The sequence below is a fragment of the Eurytemora carolleeae genome, unplaced genomic scaffold (genome assembly GCF_000591075.1).
Source record: "Eurytemora carolleeae unplaced genomic scaffold, Eaff_2.0 scaffold734, whole genome shotgun sequence".
Lineage (NCBI taxonomy): Eukaryota > Metazoa > Arthropoda > Copepoda > Calanoida > Temoridae > Eurytemora > Eurytemora carolleeae.
Genome location: NW_019396645.1, coordinates 75,251 through 93,098, shown reverse-complemented (window position 1 = coordinate 93,098; position 17,848 = coordinate 75,251). Strand labels below are relative to the sequence as shown.

Here is a 17,848-nt window from a genome sequence, read left to right as displayed (position 1 = left end):
CAAATGCAGAATGTAAAAAAATCAAATTACAATCTTCAAAACTTTAAACTAAAATTAGTTAAACAAGAATGAATAAAAAACGTAAACACATCATAAAGGAATGAAATCCAAAAAGTGGTCCATAGCAACTATTTAAAATGTTTCAAAGGAACTGTAGACATAGTTTATAGTGAACTTCTACTTAGTTTATGAGCATCAGGTTCAAATAATTAAAATATACCCTTTATTTAAAAGTGGCGTCCGCCTACAAGCAGTTACGTCATATGATGATATTGAGTGTCCATTGCTATGAAGACGACATTTTCATTTCATTGGAGCCCATCCATTGAGTATCTAACTTTAACTAACAAACTTAATAAGTCTTGTAAGGTAAATCAGGGAAAATAACGATCACACTTACATTACAATATACAACGTTGAAATTTACATATTTTAAAGAAATTAAATAGACAAAAGAATTAAGAAGATTTAGGGGTAAAAATGAAAAAAATGGAAAGCTTTTTTCATTCTTTATTGATACTCTTCACCAAAAAATTTAATTTGTTCTTCGTGCAAATAATTAAAATTCCCAAATTCAGCAAAAAAAAGAGGAAAAAATATGTAACTTCTGAAAAAAGAGGTTTTTTAGGAAAATATACACTTAGTGATTTTGCTTAAAGACTGCTAAAACATAACTGTGTTTTTCTTTGAACTTATTTCTTTGCGTCTCTATTAAACGTTTAAAAGAAAGGCAATCATGTCCAATAATTTTAATTCTATAGTTTTATCAACTGTAACCAACGCGCCTAAAAGAAAGGGTTATACTAACGTCCTGGAGTTGAAAGTAAAAAACGACTTGAAAATACATTACAACTTTATAAAAATATAATTTTTTAATTTAAAAATAAAATAAAAAAATAGAAAAAAAACTTAGTGAAATATCCAACAGGTTAATTCTCAGTTAAGATTTTTAAATAAATTATAAGTTTGTTAAAGAGGCCTTTTATTTCAAAATTCAGGTTTTTTAACTTCAAAAATGCCGGAATAGAAAAATACAAAATAATGAATCAAAGATTAAATGTAAAAGAGAAAAATAGTTTCTGCTCTTAGGAAAGGGATGATTTGATTTATCAACTATTGATAATAAAAATATGAGTAAAAATCTCAACCAACAATTGAGCAAAAAATGTACGGAAAGTAAGGTGAAATCTTATGAAACATTGTGAAGGATATAATAAGTAAATAAATATCCCTGGTTAATCGAAATAACAAATTAAATATAGACTATGTGTATTTCAATTTTGTTGTTATTTATACGATGATGAGTAGTACTCTTCTTCCAACTCAAATAGATCTGTCGCCATCTCATCCCGCATTTCAGTCAATTTTCGGTCACACGAACCCTTAACAAACAAACAATCCAGGGCTGTATATTTTCTTGAAAATCATTCCCAACTCATTCTGCTTTCATCCCAAGATAATAATTGTACATATAGTTTTACTATTCAAAGTGCTAAAATATAATTCATTTATTTCTCCCCTCTTAATTCAAATATGTTATGCAAAATATTCTCATTATTCTGGATCATCGTAGAAATATCTGGGTAATGGGAAGAAAAAGATGTATAAAGAGAGGGGGAGAGTTCCCCTTGGTAATTGGTGACTACAGTGATAGCCAGACAACTTTGAAATAGGAAGACGACTTTTCACTAAATTGGTAATTTAATATTATTATTATTATTAAAAGCAGAGGCCCATCATTCAATGAATTAGGGTTCGACGTTCCTCGCCATCGCAGTGAATCCATTGGCAAAACCTATTAGCCTATTAGCTTTAAAACATCAAGTAACTTTAAGTAAACTTGTCTTCCTATTCCAGTGTTTTTTGGTTATCACTGAACCTGCATCTCCTTGAACACGTTAGAGTTCTGTGTGATGGCCTCGTTGACACTGGGGAAATCGTTGAGGATAAGGTACTGCTTCAGGTCTGACACTACAACACACAAACAATCAAATATTTTGAAAATTTTAAAAAGAAAGAAAATTGAACTATAGCAATAAAATGTTTAGTAACCCGTTATAAATAAAGAACTATCAACGTTCAGTCAGAAGTCAGAACTTTAGTATTGTGAATCTCAGGATCAAGCATTAATCTACATCTCATGCAGATCTATGGATTAATCTCCATCTCATGCAGATCTACGGATTAATCTAATTCTTCTTCGAATTCTAGTCATACCCAGCATAGAATACAAGATGAAGGGATCAAGCATTGATCCTTACATTTATAAGTGGACATATTGGATATCAAGATCAAGAGTTCATAAGTAACGATATCCTCGCAATAGTTTTGACCTCAGAGTCCGAGTTTAATGAAATTGAGCCGCGTCTCAAATCCGTCAAAAAATCCGGTTTAAATTGGACACCGGCTCTTGAAACATTGAGTACATACATTGAATATGGAACTAACCATATTTTAGCCGCGGCTCAAATTCTTTAAATTCTGCCTCAGGTGTCGGTTGAGAAACTTTTTGAGGGAACCCTTGAGTACCCCGGTTGTATTTAAGGCTTAAAAAAATAGATTTTTCTTTCAAAAATCAATTTTCTTTTTAAAATTCGAAGTAAAAAATCTACGGGCGACACCAAGCTCTTCAGCAAGTTACTATTATAAAATCGTTCATGGCATTTCTTTAACGACGGATTTAAATGGTTTTAAAAAATAAAAATAAAACTGACTTTCTAATAATTCAAATAAATTCCTTTCATTAATTGTTTAATTGACATACCAGCCAGATTCCAGATTGAGAAATTGCTTTGGGGGGGGGGGGTTGTAGATTGCATATTAAGCAAAACAGTTAAAGTTAAATAAAGTGAATACGGGTAGACAGAAAAGAAGAATATTGGAAAAAATTATTATCTGAATTAAAAACATGCGTCAATTAATAGTTGCTAAAAAATTGTAATTTTTAAAAAAAAAGATTGAAAGAATATACTAAATTATTGATTGATTGATTGATTGCCTAATTTCATAAGAGATTCTCCTGCTCTAACCATATTGGAGGCTCGCACCTGAATATTTAAATAATCAGTATTTATTTTGATAACTATCTGTCTGTTTACTTCAAGACAAGGAACTGCTGAACCAAATGGACTTTAAATTTTCTGTTCACAAGGAAAAAGCTGAAAAATTCAAAAAAAAATAAAAAATCATATAATTAAAACACGTAAACAACAGTAAAGTAAAATAAAACTAGTTAAAGGAAGTGTTGTGGAGACCCTGGATTACCAGCTGATTCCCGAAGCTCTGAAGACCAAACCAAACATATTTATTCAGTTCGTTTTTAGATGTTGTAAGTTAGAGACAAAATATATATAAGTCTGTTTATATCTTTGTTATTTTGCGTCGCTACATTTTGGTGACCCCGACGTGATTTCGTCGCTGTCGAGTGTTAGGCAGTCTCTCTCGCCGACGTACCTGAAATTGGTTTCAACCGGGTCCCTGCGTTCTTCAAACCCAAATACCAAAGTAAGGTTTCCAGCGAGATCTCGAGAAAATTTAACATTAGCGATTAGTTACAGTAGCGATTGTCAACATGCCGGAGGAAGAAGGAAGTGATGTACCCCTGTCTGCAGTTCCTTTGACAACAGTGTCCGTAAAACTTCCGACCTTTTGGACCGATTCTCCAGATGTATGGTTCATCCAGGCCGAAGAACAGTTCGAGGTAAAAAGGATTACTGTCTCACAAACCAAGTTCAATCACTGCCTCGCTGCATTGCCCCAGGATGTTGCCTGTCGACTTCTAGACCTGGTCCGAGCTCCCCCTGCCGCTCCTTACGAAGCCCTGAGAAGTCGCCTCATCCAGATGTATACGTTGAGTGATTTCCAGAGATATCAGGCGTTACAAAGTTTGCCTTTGTTATCTGACCAACGTCCTTCTGAGCTAATGGATAGAATGTTAGTTTTGCTCCCTGAGGATGAGAAGCCTGGTTTTTTCTTCAGGGGATTGTTTATGGACCGTCTCCCTGCTGATATTCGAGCACATTTGCTCTCTGAATCCATCAGTGACCCACGGAGGATGGCTCTGCGCGCTGACGAGTTATTGATGGTCCGTAGACGCAGTGTTCCTGTGCAGGTTCTCTCTGACAGTTTGTGTATGTTTATGCTTTGCCGCGGAGAAATTCGTCCACTAGATCTGGGACTCGGGGTTCTGTTCCTAGGTCTTCAAGTCGTCCCTCAGTTCCAGAAGACGGTAGGGGAACCGATTCTTCCGGGGTTTGCTGGTACCACCGCCGATGGGGAGATGCAGCTAGTCAGTGTCGAGCTCCCTGTTCCCGTTCGGGAAACTAGTCAGTGGCGGGGATTATTTGAATGCAATTCCCGCCGGTTCTCCTTCCTCAAATCTTATATTTTTGCAGAATATTCTATCCTCTCGCAAGTTTCTGGTTGACACTGAAGCCTCTGTATCAGTCTATCCACATCTTCCTCAGCAACCTCGAGCTCCTGGTGTGGGAGTTCAGTTAAGAACCGCCGACGGTACTGCTATGGATACCTATGGTTCTCGTCAGATAGCTCTACAGTTCGGGCCTCGTCGTTTTGAGTGGACTTTTCTCCTAGCAGATGTGTCTATGCCTATCTTAGGATCAGATTTTCTCCGCCATCACCACCTCTTGGTCGACGTTGCCGGTGCCCGTCTCCTAGATGCTGCAACCCTGGAACCGATTCCCGCTGTTCCCTCGACAAAACCAGGAAAACATTCAGAGTTGTACGCTGCATTAGTACCTACCTCTGAGGAATTCAGGGATTTGTTAGCTGAGTATCCTGATGTTATCTCTTCTAAGGATTTCAGTGCAGCTGTGCCAAAACATCAAGTTCGTCACTCCGTTCCAACAGTTCCTGGTCTGCCGGTTTTTGCCAAAGCTAGAAGGTTAGATGCAGAAAAGCTGGAGTCTGCCAGGAAAGAATTTGCTGCAATGGAAACTGCTGGTGTAATCCGCCGTTCAAACTCTCCTTGGGCAAGCCCTCTTCATATGGTACAGAAGCCTGACGGTTCCTGGCGTCCTTGCGGCGATTATCGCCGGTTGAATACACAGACAGTTCCAGATCGATATCCTCTTCCCAACTTAGCTGATTTTACTTCTAGACTCAACAGTTGTACAGTTTTTACCAAGTTGGATCTGACCAAAGGTTATTATCAGGTGCCAATGAACAAAGGTGACATCCCTAAGACGGCAGTTATAACCCCTTTTGGTCTGTTTGAGTGGATCAGAATGCCGTTTGGTCTCAGGAATGCAGGATGCACGTTCCAAAGGATGATGGACCAGATTTTAGGTGACATTCCACACTGTTTCGTGTATGTCAACGACCTTCTCATCGCCAGTCCTGATGCTACATCACACCTCGACCATGTCCGTCAGGTTTTCGACCGTCTCCGCCTCCATGGTCTGAGCATAAACCCTGCCAAGTGCGAGTTCGCCAAACCTGAATTTGAGTATCTTGGAATGATGGTTTCAAGCAAGGGATGCTTTCCTCTCCAGAAGCATACTGAAGTTATTTCGTCCTTCCCACGTCCTGTAGACAAGAAAGGACTTCAACGTTTCCTTGGTATTCTGAACTTCTACAGGAGATTCATCAAGGGCGCTGCAGGAATTCTCGCTCCGCTGACAGAAGGATTGAAGGGAAAAGTATCAACTATCTCCTGGACATTGGAAATGAACCAAGCATTCGCCGTGGCCAAATCTCTCCTCTCAAGTGTGCCAACCGTTTCTACAGGAATCCACCGTCCGTTGGTTCCTGAGGCTATGAGAAAGAATGTTTTTAATGCAATCCACAAAATTTCTCATCCTGGAAAACGTGTCTCACGAAAACTGGTTTCCAGGAGTTTTGTTTGGGAATTCCTATCTAAAGATGTAAACCTCTGGGCTCAGTCTTGCCTAGATTGTCAGAGGAGTAAGATCCAGAGTCATGTGAAGTCTCCTGGTCCACTCCCTCAGTCCGATGGTTTTTCTTACCTGTTCACCATCATTGATAGGTCAACAAGATGGCCGGAAGCAATTCCTCTCAAGTCTACAACTGCGGAGGAGTGTGCAAAAGTCATCCTACGTTCCTGGATTCCTTTATTCGGGGTACCTTCTTTAATTACCTCAGATTGTGGAGCTCAGTTCACTAGTTCTGTTTGGTCAGCTTTGTGCAGGTTCCTTGGTATAGTTCATTCACCAACAACTTTGTTCCATCCTCAATCAAATGGTATCGTGGAACGGTTTCATCGACAGCTCAAAGTTTCTCAATGTTCTCGTTAAGCTGGAACGGATTGGTTCCATCATCTGCCCCTAGTATTACTTGGACTCCGGAGAGTAGAGAAGATTCATCTGTTTCAGCTTCTGAAGCCCTTTTTGGTTCTCCGTTGGTTTTACCCGGAAAATTTCTAGACACTCCAGAGCTGCCCTCATCGGAGTATCTCAGAAAAATCCAGTCTATCCTAAAGAACAGTACATCAGTCCTACCTCATCACTCTGCAGTTCCAGCCACAAAGCCAGACCAGATCCCTTCAAGTTTAGCTACTTGTTCACATGTTTTTATCAGAGAGGATGCATCAAAACCTCCGTTATCTCTGTTATATAGAGGGCCATATCTAGTCCTCTCCAAGTATCCAAAGTATTTTCTCGTTGAATTGGTTCCAAGTCTGACTCTGTCTCCGTGGATCGGCTTAAACCTGTACTCTCTGATCACCCAGTTACTCCTCAGCAGCCTCCCTGACGTGGAAGACCTCCGTTGTCTCCGGCTCTGTTAGCTCCGGCTCCGTTGGCTCCTGCCTCTCCAGCACCTCTCCGGAGAGCCCCAGGAATGAAGAAGAAGGTTCGGTTCTCACCTCAAAAACTTTCTCCACTCCCAACGCGTAGGAACCCACGAAGAGGAGTACGGGATAACCATTGAGTGCTTCATCATCTTCATCACCTCGATGCTGGGGGGACCCCTGTGGAGACCCTGGATTACCAGCTGATTCCCGGAAGCTCTGAAGACCAAACCAAACATATTTATTCAGTTCGTTTTTAGATGTTGTAAGTTAGAGACAAAATATATATAAGTCCGTTTATATCTTTGTTATTTTTCGTCGCTACAGTGTAACTGTAATTTTAAATGATTTTAACAGTATCCGTTAAACCTTTGTTTTTTTTCTTTATGAAATATAATTATTTTTCTTTGGTTTCTTTATCTTTATCTTTAAATGAAAGGAATTAATTAGAGAAAGAAGAGGAAAAATAGTACTTTTTGTCTGGGTATTTAAAATCAATCTTGTGAATATCCAGGAAGGGGTTTAAAAATGTTTTTTAAAAAAACCTGCATTTCTAGTGCATCTTCTTCCGCCTGAGTAGCTCTAGTAACCTGGAATATTTTCAACACAATTAAATATCTTAATTTCACTAAATAAATAGATCATTGATAGCGCGCAAAATCTTAAAAATTCTCAGCCTCTAGTAGGCTGTTAGGTTGCTGCAATCAACACTCTGATTGGTTTCATATTGGACACTTTCCTGGGTAATAACGTAAGATTAAATTAATCTGCTGATTAATAAAAACAGGAGATCAAACATTGATCTCGATATTAACAATTCTAAAGTTTTTAGCTCAGACGCCAATTTAGTTACAAATGCACAAACTCAAGTTCTAGTTCAGAATTTATTGTATTCATTAATATCATTAACTTTTTATATAAATATCTAGATTTTAAAAAATTAATATCGTTAACTTAATAAAAAAAAATAAAATAAAAATGTTTAAAAAATTATCAAATACAGTGAGAACCAGAGAACTCTGGATTTGATTAAGAAGAGGACTTTCGGACTCAAGTTTTGACTTCAAACAGTCCAATGAACATGAGACACAGCAATTATGCAATGTAAAGCTTACAAGTAAAACTTCCTTTTAACAATATAAAATACACTTTTGTATTGGTTGAATGTCGTCTTCCTATTCTACAGTTTTCTGGTTCACACGAAATTTTAATAGAAAAAAAAATTAAATTTGTTCGCCTATGTTACCCAAGGGTTCCCTAAAAAAATGTCAGCCAATTTGGTCCAGTCGTTTGGCCAGCTATAGCTAGGGATGTGCAATAGCCAGATTCGTTTTACAAAAACTTTAAATGTTTTTAGGCTTTTAAAAGGTTGTACTACAATATGAGAAGGTTCTAACATTTTAAAACTTTATTCTGTATAACTTTGTTTTTATCAAACTTGCAAATATGTTACCTAGAAGAAAACGTAAGGCAAAATCGATCGTTTTGGGGTTTTCAAAACGATAGTTTTTGGTTCGTTTTAGCCTTATATTTTCGCCTAATATATCAAAGTTGCATGTTTGAAAAAAGCAAACTTCTACAAAATACAATTTTAAAGAGTTGGACCCTTCTTAGATTGTCGTAAAACCTTATTCAAGTCAGTATTAAAAGTTTCTGTAAAACGAATATTTCTATTGCCCATAGCTAGCTATGGCTAACATATAAATATATTGTATATATATATGAAAGTGCGAAGAGATTTTTTTAATAAAGTCACCTGTGTTTCATCCTCAATTCTTGCCAGTTTCACGATTTCTGTCAAATTAACGGCCATCGAATTTATGTCATCCTAAAACAAACAATTCTATTGAAATCTGATTTAATAAAATGTAAATTTAAACTCAATTACTTAATAATTTGTCATAAAAAATATAATTACGCTTTTAATGAATATATTAAGCAGAATGAAGCTGCATGAACCTCTTTCCTAGTTCGCTAGTTCAAGTGATTGAAATTAGTCCATGCAGTTCAACTGCTTATTAGATATATTTGAATTTGATATAGATGTCTGGACTAATTCTTAGATATTTGACTAACGAACAGTTGATTTAGCTGTCGTAATGCTTTATTAACTTCCGTCAGAGTAACATTCACATATCTGGTGTGTTAAAAACCCAGGGGTGTACTCAGACTGTATACTGTATATACTTTCTCGGAAAATTATCCCATGAATTTTTTAGTATTAAAAAGAATTAAATAAAACTTTCATGTAGATCTCAAATTTTAAAATTTTCCCCTCAGGACAATAAATATTTAAAAACTTGCCGAGAAAAACACACACATTACACACGTGACTAATTGATAAGTTTAAAAAATAAGTAAAAACTTAAATATTTTTTTTTAATATTAATAATTTACTTTTAATCGTTTTCTGTAAGATTTAAGTAAAGCATCCTTACTAACTGCTACATCTCTCTTAGCCGGCTGGTTAAGCATCATAATTACTGAAATAAAAAACATTGATCTTTTGTTATTAGTCCTCTGCGATATGACATCCAAAAGAACTTGGGATAGAGTGTCAGAGGAAATGAAAATTGAATGTCTAGGAATTAAAAAAAAACGAAATAATTCAATGAATTTTACAATATGGCGGAAATAGCATAACATCACAATTTTGGCGCCAACATGAAAACGTAGAAAATGCGCAACTTCGGGGAGAAGATGCGGGAAGGTATTGAGTTAAGTACACGGCACTGTGAGATCATCTGCGCTTCTGTGTCGAGATGTATAGAACATTGTTCCCTCTTATGAAGGCATCACCGTACTTGTTCTTCAGCTGTCCATTCACATACTCCTATAAAATTAATTTATAACTTTTTTTAAAAAATTTAAACTTTAAATTGTTTTTACCTCTGTCTGTTCCAGAGCAATATTCATGTATCCATCCAGGCAAGTGAGTACCCCACGATAATCAACTCCTAATAAGAACAATATGTTGATTGGCATAATTGTATATTTTCTTCTCTTAAATGGGGAATATAATTAGTTTGTATGGGAAATTAAATAAATATTAGAATAAAAGTATGATAAAGTATGAAAAAACTGCTTTTAGATGTAAAATTTTTCATTTCTTCAGATTATCCAAATTTTGATGAATTTTGATAAATTCTAAATGAGAAGACAACAATTATGGCAGGGTTGTTTATACTTTGTAATTGTTGGATTTTTCCACTCCTTTAAATAACAATTGATTGCATTTTCTTTTTCAAATCAACCATGACAACTGAATTTTACATTATTAAAAAAGTTTCAATTACTTTTTACATCCTAAAAATTCCGCCGCTACTTTAATTTTCACTCTTTGATAATAGAGAAAATTTGGAGGGAAAACTAATTAAACTTGAAATTCAAACTTTATTTCTTGACAAAATTCGAAAACATAAGAATTAAGATTAAAACTATTATTGTCGAGTTGAGTTAAGTTGAGTTAACGAGCATTTGAAAACAATAAAAACACATTTCGCAGATTTTCCTCCTTAAATTAGCAATTTTTTTGTAATTACGGATAAAAATTTTGGACGAAAATTTTGATAGTTTTGACGTACCAAAAATGACCAAATGGATCCGCACTGGAAAAAATGGATCCGGATTCGGACTGAAGATTGACCGTTTTTATTTATTTATTAGTGAATTATATAATAAACTAGGCCTTTATGGCGATTCGCGCCCATCTTCTATTTCAATTGTGAACATGTTCTCTTTGTATACAATGTAGAAAAAAAATTTCGTGGATTTTAAAAGTTTTCAAAATCGAATTTTGATAGACAAATATTCAAAAAATTCGATTTTCCATAAAAAATTTGGACCGATTGGTTCAGCCGTTCTGACGTATATTGGATGCATACAAACAAACAAACGGAGGAACAAAGATTCATTTTCTATTGCAATTGTGATCATGTTCTCTTTGTGTAAATTGAAGAACAAAAACAAAAGAAAAAATTCCGGAATTTTATGAATAAAATATCGTTGATTTTAAATTTTTTTATATCAAATTATTTTAGAGACAGATTTTTGAAAATTCTATCATCCATAAAACTTCCTTGGGGTCACGTGAGGTCCCACAAAAAACTTGGCCCCGGTCGGTAAAGCCGTTTTGATGTTTATTGGATACAAATGGACAGATAGACAAGCAAATTATATATATATATTTAAAAATAGCACCTAGTACATTAGTCAAATATCTGATTCTGAACGATCCCTTTAAGCATGCGTTTACTGAACTTTACCTGAATTAAGTTTAACGACGACAGGTCGACCAATGATTTGTTTTAGAAACTCATTTGGATCCTGGCGCTTGGGAGCAACGGTGGTCGACATTTTTCTGAAAAAAATGTTTACAACGTTCATTAAAAAAAATTGAACAATGTTAAATTAATGTAACAACAATGTGACATAACTTCACGGTAAAATAAACCCAAGCATACATACATCTCATAAAGCCAACCTTGGATCGTTTTCAGACGAGACTTCAATTTCTTTTTGATGACGCAGAAAAACTGCATGTTTAAATAATAAGTCTTGTTCAAAGTAAAGTATTGGAGTTGATAAAAAAACATTTAGAGGGAAAAAAGAGAAATAAAGTTTTAAAATCAAATAAGAAATAAAATTCAAGTTGAAATTCTCAATCTTCACATTTTCCAAAGCTCTAAAATCATATTTAAATTTCCTCTCACAATAACAAGTGTTACCTTTACCAGGGGTGTATATTTCCCCGAAGAAAACCATCCCACCTCCTTTTGAAAGTCATTCTTTTACGTCAGAAGTTGTGAGTTTTTTTTAAGTTTTCTTCACAAAACAGGCGGGTAATCAATGATTTTAAATGAATTTTTGAAGAAAAAGAAGAAAAAATAAACTTGCGTTTTGAGTTCCGATTTTGATTCCCCATAAAGATATACACCCCTGAACTTTGCATTATTGCTTTGCTTAAAACAAATACTATATATAATCGCCCTAAATGATCAAATCATTGACAATTGTACATTATTTTTTCAAGCTTGACGAAGGATGTATTGTTTAACCCCGTCTTCCAACTTCTCGTCTCAAGAAACTAATAATATTTATCCCTGCAGCAGCAGTCAGGTCTCCAACCTAGAGAGAGAGGGATAGATAGATAGATAGATGTACAGGGATATTTAATTTCTTCACGAATCATTATTTTCTTATCCCACCCGGCTTTTGAATTTCTTCCCCCCCCCCCCCATTAAACCACTGAAAAATATAAGGCTAAGTTAGGGGAATACTAATAAATTATTAAAGGATTAAAGGGACTGTGAAAGTAATTTCAAGTGATAAAAACGGTTATCTGATCAAAAATGTTAAAGATACATGAAGGGTCACTTGAAATAACGCTTACAGGGGATATCAATGAATTCTTTGAGGTAAGTCTCTACAAGAGCGGAAAACACTTGCCAAATGCTTTCCAACTTTTTTTCTTCCAGATAGATCCAAAAAATACTCGAAAAATCGTCCGATCTCTGGGTAACTTAAAATTACGCTTACAATCCCTTTATAGCAATTATATTTTGTTAGTAATATTACCTTAAGATCTTCATCCATGAGAAAAACTTGATGATAAAGAGAATTCTCCTTGTCCTCTTCATCTTTAATACAGGTAGGAGCCATTCCTACAATCATAATAAAGTCGTTTAGCGAACAAAACTATTATTTGGCCGCTAGGTGTCTCTGCTGTTGATATTTCAGTGATTGTACTTGTAGAAGACACCAAGTAGCCAAAATATCGAAAAATGAAATATCAACTATTGTGAGCCGAACAAAAGGAATAATACTCGAAAGAGGGAAATAAGGCGAATTGGCAAGGAAAACACTCTTTTCTACCAGACACACATAGATGAGAACAACTTGAAAATGTATATTTCAGTAACGAGGTTTCCTACAAAATACAATTGTTATTGGCGTACATGCATATAAATAATAATTGTTAATAAAGATTAAACAGTTGAAGGTTTTATCAATAAATGAGTATTGTTGTGAATCGAACAATTGGTTTAGAAACATGTACCATTGAGAATTGAACAAAGGCTTAAAAGGTATTGGAATTCTAGGTTTTGTAGGTTTAGCAGGTTTAGCAGGATTTGGAAACTCTAGGTTTAGCAGGTTTTGCAGGATTTGGAGATCATATTTTATTGCTGTTGTGAATCGATAAATAAAGGTTTTAAAAAGGCACTGTTGTGAACTGATAAATAAAAGGTTTAAAGGGTTCTTTTAATGCACTTTGCTCCATGATGTTTTTGTTTATATCTACGCGAAAGCCTTGGAAAGGTTTGGTTTGGTAAGTGGACGGAGGGTCTAACGGAGGTACAGTTTGTCAGGGTAATTTTAGGGGTATGGTTCACAACTATATATGAATACATCGAATTGAATCGACATTTATAGGTTGCAATATATGAATAATTAATTTTAAATTTAATTTATCTATTTACGATATGAGAGGAATACTGCCAATCTGTGAATTTATATGGACGCTACGTTCGTAACTGTAGATTAAATATTAATAAAGCTTATTCTGTGTTTTATACGATATTTACATGACTGTTTAAGAAAATTTTAAAAACCCCAGAAGAAGCAGATTAGAGTCCTGAAACGAGATTTTCATTAAATTTTAGACCTGTGCATGCACTTGATTTCTTCAATTTCTTAAAAATTTATTTGCTCAAAATTCCCTGGGTGGCATTTTCTGAAAATTGAGATTATGACTCAGTAGACTGCATATAAATATTTTCCAAAGAAAAAGTTTGGGTGTTTTGACTTAAACCTGATCGGTCCAATTTCAGCAGTGTGAATTATAGTTTAAGTTTGAACTCATTAGCGGAACTGAACTTGTTGTTAAAAACGAAAGGAAAAATACTGGACCCGGTCGTGACATAAATTTATTAAGTCGTCAACGAACGGCTTAAATAAGTGCCCAGCTAAGGCGAGATAGTTTTATTATTGGTGACGGATTTTCAACTAATATAATCTTCAAAATAAGAATTTAATTTAAGAAAATAGCATGGATTAATGTATGATCAACTTGAAATTTGGAAATTTGTTCATGTGGAATTTTAACCTTCATTACAATAATCTTAATTTGATGTTTTTCAGGAGAAGGAAAATTTCATGAATCACTAGTCTTAGCTATTGGAGCCAAAATAATGTAGAACCAAAAACATTATTATTATTAAGGAAATAGTAAAATAAGACTAAAGATCCCCTAAAAATGTTAAAAGCACCCCTCCCCACCCCCGCAATAAAACCAACAGGCACTAAAAACAGGTTTTTGTCGCTATAAACTGACTCGGATAAACCGGGGGCTCGGCTAAGCTGCATAGAAACAACAAGTTTTACAGATTGACGGGTTGAAGAAATTCAAAACCTGCGAGTTAAGAGGTACAACATAAAGCAGGGTAGGAAGTTTGTTTTTAAGTTTTTAACCGTCAACTTTTTCAGCATTTAGCAAGTTGTTAAGTACAATATTATTGGGTTGACAAGTACATTTTTGACGGCCGTTGAAAGGTATATCTTTAGGTAGGTTAAAAAGTAAATTTTTGACGGGTTGAAAGGTATATCTTTAGCTAGGTTAAAAGTACATTTTTGACGGGTTGAAAGGTATATCTTTAGCTTGGTTAAAAAGTACATTTTGGACGGTTGAAAGGTATATCTTTAGCAAGGTTAAAAGTACATTTTTGACGGGTTGAAAGGTATATCTTTAGCTTGGTTAAAAAGTACATTTTGGACGGGTTGAAAGGTATATCTTTAGCTAGGTTAAATAGTACATTTTGACGGGTTGAAAGGTATATCTTTAGCTAGGTTAAATAGTACATTTTGACGGGTTGAAAGGTATATCTTTAGCTAGGTTAAATAGTACATTTTGACGGGTTGAAAGGTATATCTTTAGCTAGGTTAAATAGTACATTTTGACGGGTTGAAAGGTATATCTTTAGCTAGGTTANCCCCACCCTAATCAAATTGTGATATGCAGAGCTAGTAAACAATTAATTTATGTTAAGGCCAGTAACATTCTAGAAATATATTTAATCTAAACTTATTTTCTGCAACCCTATCCCCTCCCTTACCCCCTTAATCCAGCCTCTTTAGGGTTAAAAGTTAAATGCGCGCAGTACGCATTATATATCTTCCGTCTGTCTATCTATCTATCTCTAGACTATCAATATCTATCTATCCCCTTATACAACTATATCTATCTATCTCTCGGTTCATGATATCTATCTATCTATATCTACTATACGTATCTGTCTATCAGTCCTATATACGCAGTAGTCAAGACTCAAGACTCAAAGAGTAGTAGTATTTATTCTATATTATAGGACGGTCATGTGGTTTCATGTTCGCTGTTAGACCAGGACATCTGGAATAAACTTTTTGGTAAGTGTACACTATATATACACTGTACAATGTACACTGAACTATGTACATACCAAGGGAGAAACACCAGGAATACTTTGTTTACAAATATTTACAGCAATCTCAGTGATGCAGTTTTTTTCCTCTCAAAAAATGGATGTTTTCCTATTAAAAAAAAAAATACAAGTTGTAATCATGGATATGGTTGTTCCTGTTTTATTTTTCTTGGTACATACAATGTGTAATATAAGAGTTTAATTTTACTAAATTTGTAGATGAATGATCTCAAATATTTTTCAAACTAAAAAGCTTATAACATACGATATAATAGTTAGAAAAATATTAAGTACTGCTTAATTATAAGTTTTTAAAAACTTTGAGAATTAATTAAATAATAAGAACCAATGGTTCAAAGTCATATGTAAAATACATATAATAGAAAGATACTTAATGATTCTAATATTGTAACATATTATGTAAATACATATAATACAAATACTTTATAATAATAATATTGTAACATATTATGTAAATACTTATAATACAGAAATACTTAATAATACTAATATTGTAATTCATAATGTAAATTACATATAGTAAAAATACTTAATGATAATAATATTGTAATATAATGTAAAATACATATAATACAGAAATACTGAATAATCCTGATATTATAACCCTATAATGGAAAATGTATATATAATACACAAATACAAAATAATGCTAATAATGTAAAATATAATGTAAATGCATAAAATGCAGGAAACATTATAATACAAATATTGTAACATATAATGAAAATGCATAGAATGTTAAATATTTATAATATATATATACACAAAATAATAATAATATTGCTACATTTAATATAAAATACATATTACATCTAATACAAAACTACAATATATTACTAATATAAAAAAAACATATTGAACATAAAATGTATAAAATATAAAAATGCCAATCCTAAAATTGCAACATTCAATGCATTTGTGGTAAAAATTCTTGAAGTTTTCAAGTTCTTCGAATATGTCTGAAATTAAGAAATTCAAAATGTTCGTAACAAAAAATTCTGATATAATTCAACTTTTTATGTTCATAAATCGTTAACAATCATTTAAACAAACCAAATCATAAAACGTATCAACAGGGGCATACGAGGGGGGGGCCGCGCCCCCCCATGCACTTGATTTCTTCAATTTCTTAAAAATTTATTTGCTCAAAATTCCCTGGGTGGCATTTTCCGAAAATTGAGATTATGACTCAGTAGACTGCATATAAATATTTTCCAAAGAAAAAGTTTGGGTGTTTTGACTTAAACCTGATCGGTCCAATTTCAGCAGTGTGANNNTGCAACGTATGTTTTATCGCAAAATCAGATAAATTAAAGACGCTTTTTATTCCTTAACGCTTTAGAAGAAAACTTGTTAAAATACTAAAAAACGAAAAAGATTTAAATATTTAAATTTTATAAAAAACAGAATGAAACACATTGATTTTTCCTGTTGCAATACGCAAATTCTGACCAACAGCATCCTGATTTTGTTGCGCCACTATGTTGAAATATCAAGAATGAACAAGAAAATGATGAAACGTTTCACAGGTGTTTCAAAACTCATCAGTATTCATCAAACCGTCGGAGCAGCAACAAGCTTTAAAATAGTGAAAGCATCACTTAAAAATGCAGTGCTTTATAGGCACATATATCTTAAATACAGACACATTTAATGTGCTGGAAAACAACGTGCAAAGCACTATGAAAGTAATGGATACAGCTTATTGTGAAAATGTGTGTTTTTCTAGTGTTTCCCGGACTGAGGGAGAGAATATTGTACAGTACGGGTGCTGGGACGCGTACAGTACTACTGGGATACAGTACGCAGGAGATAGGGTATGCATACTAGCATTTTCTATTATAGTTTAGAGTGTTTAAATGAAAACTTTTTCTTAATCTTAAATTTTGATGAACAACAAGGTATATTCCTAGAGAACGATTTTAGGACCTAAACAAAATAAAAATAATGATTTTCTAAATACTTTGTTTTATTTCAGTGTTTATACGAGGCTAAGCAGGCAGTTTGTCTGTGTGAGGCAGACCTTTGCAACTCTGAGCCTCCGCCTCCGAAACATCAAGCTCCGGAGGGAACCTTTTGGCACTTTTTGGTCAGCCTTTCAATTCTAATTGGAGTTCTTCTATGCTTGGGAATATGCATATGGATTTGTATTTGCTTTAGGTAAGTGGACAAACTTAAAAATTTAAAGAAATACAGAAAATACAAGGGGGGATAAGAAAGCTCTAGAAAGGAAATGTGCAATATTTTAAAGGATTAAAAGGACTGAAGGAGTAATTTGAAGTGCACCCCCCCCCCCTAACCTTATTGAGTGCCATGTCGGATTCTCAACAGTACCATAAAAACCTACGCCTATTCAAAATGAATGAGATATTCTTGATTTTCGGTGTGAAAATTGTTTGATTTAAACTAGTAACTTATGTAGTTATTCTGCAAAGTCCAAAAAATATCAGAATTCAACACTTAATAAAAAAACGATGATATCCATCAATGTTACTTAAATAGAAATTTAGCGGATATTGTTATGTTCCGAATAAGGCGTGTCATTCTTAAGTAACATATTTTTCAAGAATAAAGACATTTATTTTTATTGGGGGGAGGGGGG

At 34.2% G+C, this 17,848-nt stretch overlaps 3 protein-coding genes and 1 long non-coding RNA gene across 9 annotated transcripts in view; 1 reads left to right on the top strand and 3 right to left on the bottom strand.

The window, feature by feature from the left end:
• Positions 1 to 1,252: 1,252 nt before the first annotated feature.
• LOC111706817 (mediator of RNA polymerase II transcription subunit 22) lies at positions 1,253 to 9,436 on the bottom strand. The gene is made up of 6 exons (XM_023479760.1): positions 9,167 to 9,436; positions 8,526 to 8,597; positions 7,315 to 7,359; positions 2,999 to 3,047; positions 1,880 to 1,971; positions 1,253 to 1,382 (listed from the first exon to the last, which is right to left on the bottom strand). Exons 1-6 carry the CDS (start codon positions 9,413 to 9,415, stop codon positions 1,287 to 1,289), a joined length of 603 nt encoding a protein of 200 aa, XP_023335528.1. The 5' UTR covers positions 9,416 to 9,436; the 3' UTR covers positions 1,253 to 1,286.
• Positions 9,253 to 11,168, bottom strand: LOC111706818 (U6 snRNA-associated Sm-like protein LSm6). The gene is made up of 3 exons (XM_023479761.1): positions 11,035 to 11,168; positions 9,659 to 9,726; positions 9,253 to 9,602 (listed from the first exon to the last, which is right to left on the bottom strand). Exons 1-3 carry the CDS (start codon positions 11,153 to 11,155, stop codon positions 9,510 to 9,512), a joined length of 282 nt encoding a protein of 93 aa, XP_023335529.1. The 5' UTR covers positions 11,156 to 11,168; the 3' UTR covers positions 9,253 to 9,509.
• Positions 11,131 to 17,848, bottom strand: part of LOC111706816 (elongation factor Ts, mitochondrial) — a 15,649-nt gene continuing 8,931 nt past the window's right edge. For 2 of the 6 annotated variants that reach the window (XM_023479757.1, XM_023479758.1), the window contains 2 exons: positions 12,347 to 12,432; positions 11,131 to 11,896 (listed from right to left, as the gene is read on the bottom strand). In XM_023479757.1, the coding sequence (XP_023335525.1) occupies positions 11,822 to 11,896; positions 12,347 to 12,432 (161 nt within the window). In that variant the 3' untranslated portion in view covers positions 11,131 to 11,821. The remainder of the gene's footprint in view (positions 11,897 to 12,346; positions 12,433 to 17,848) is intronic. The other 4 variants (XR_002766317.1, XR_002766318.1, XR_002766319.1 and 1 more) reach the window with 4 other exon arrangements.
• LOC111706819 (uncharacterized) lies at positions 15,066 to 17,795 on the top strand. Its single transcript, XR_002766321.1, has 3 exons — positions 15,066 to 15,190; positions 16,976 to 17,063; positions 17,225 to 17,795. It is a non-coding gene; the product is annotated as an uncharacterized LOC111706819 (long non-coding RNA).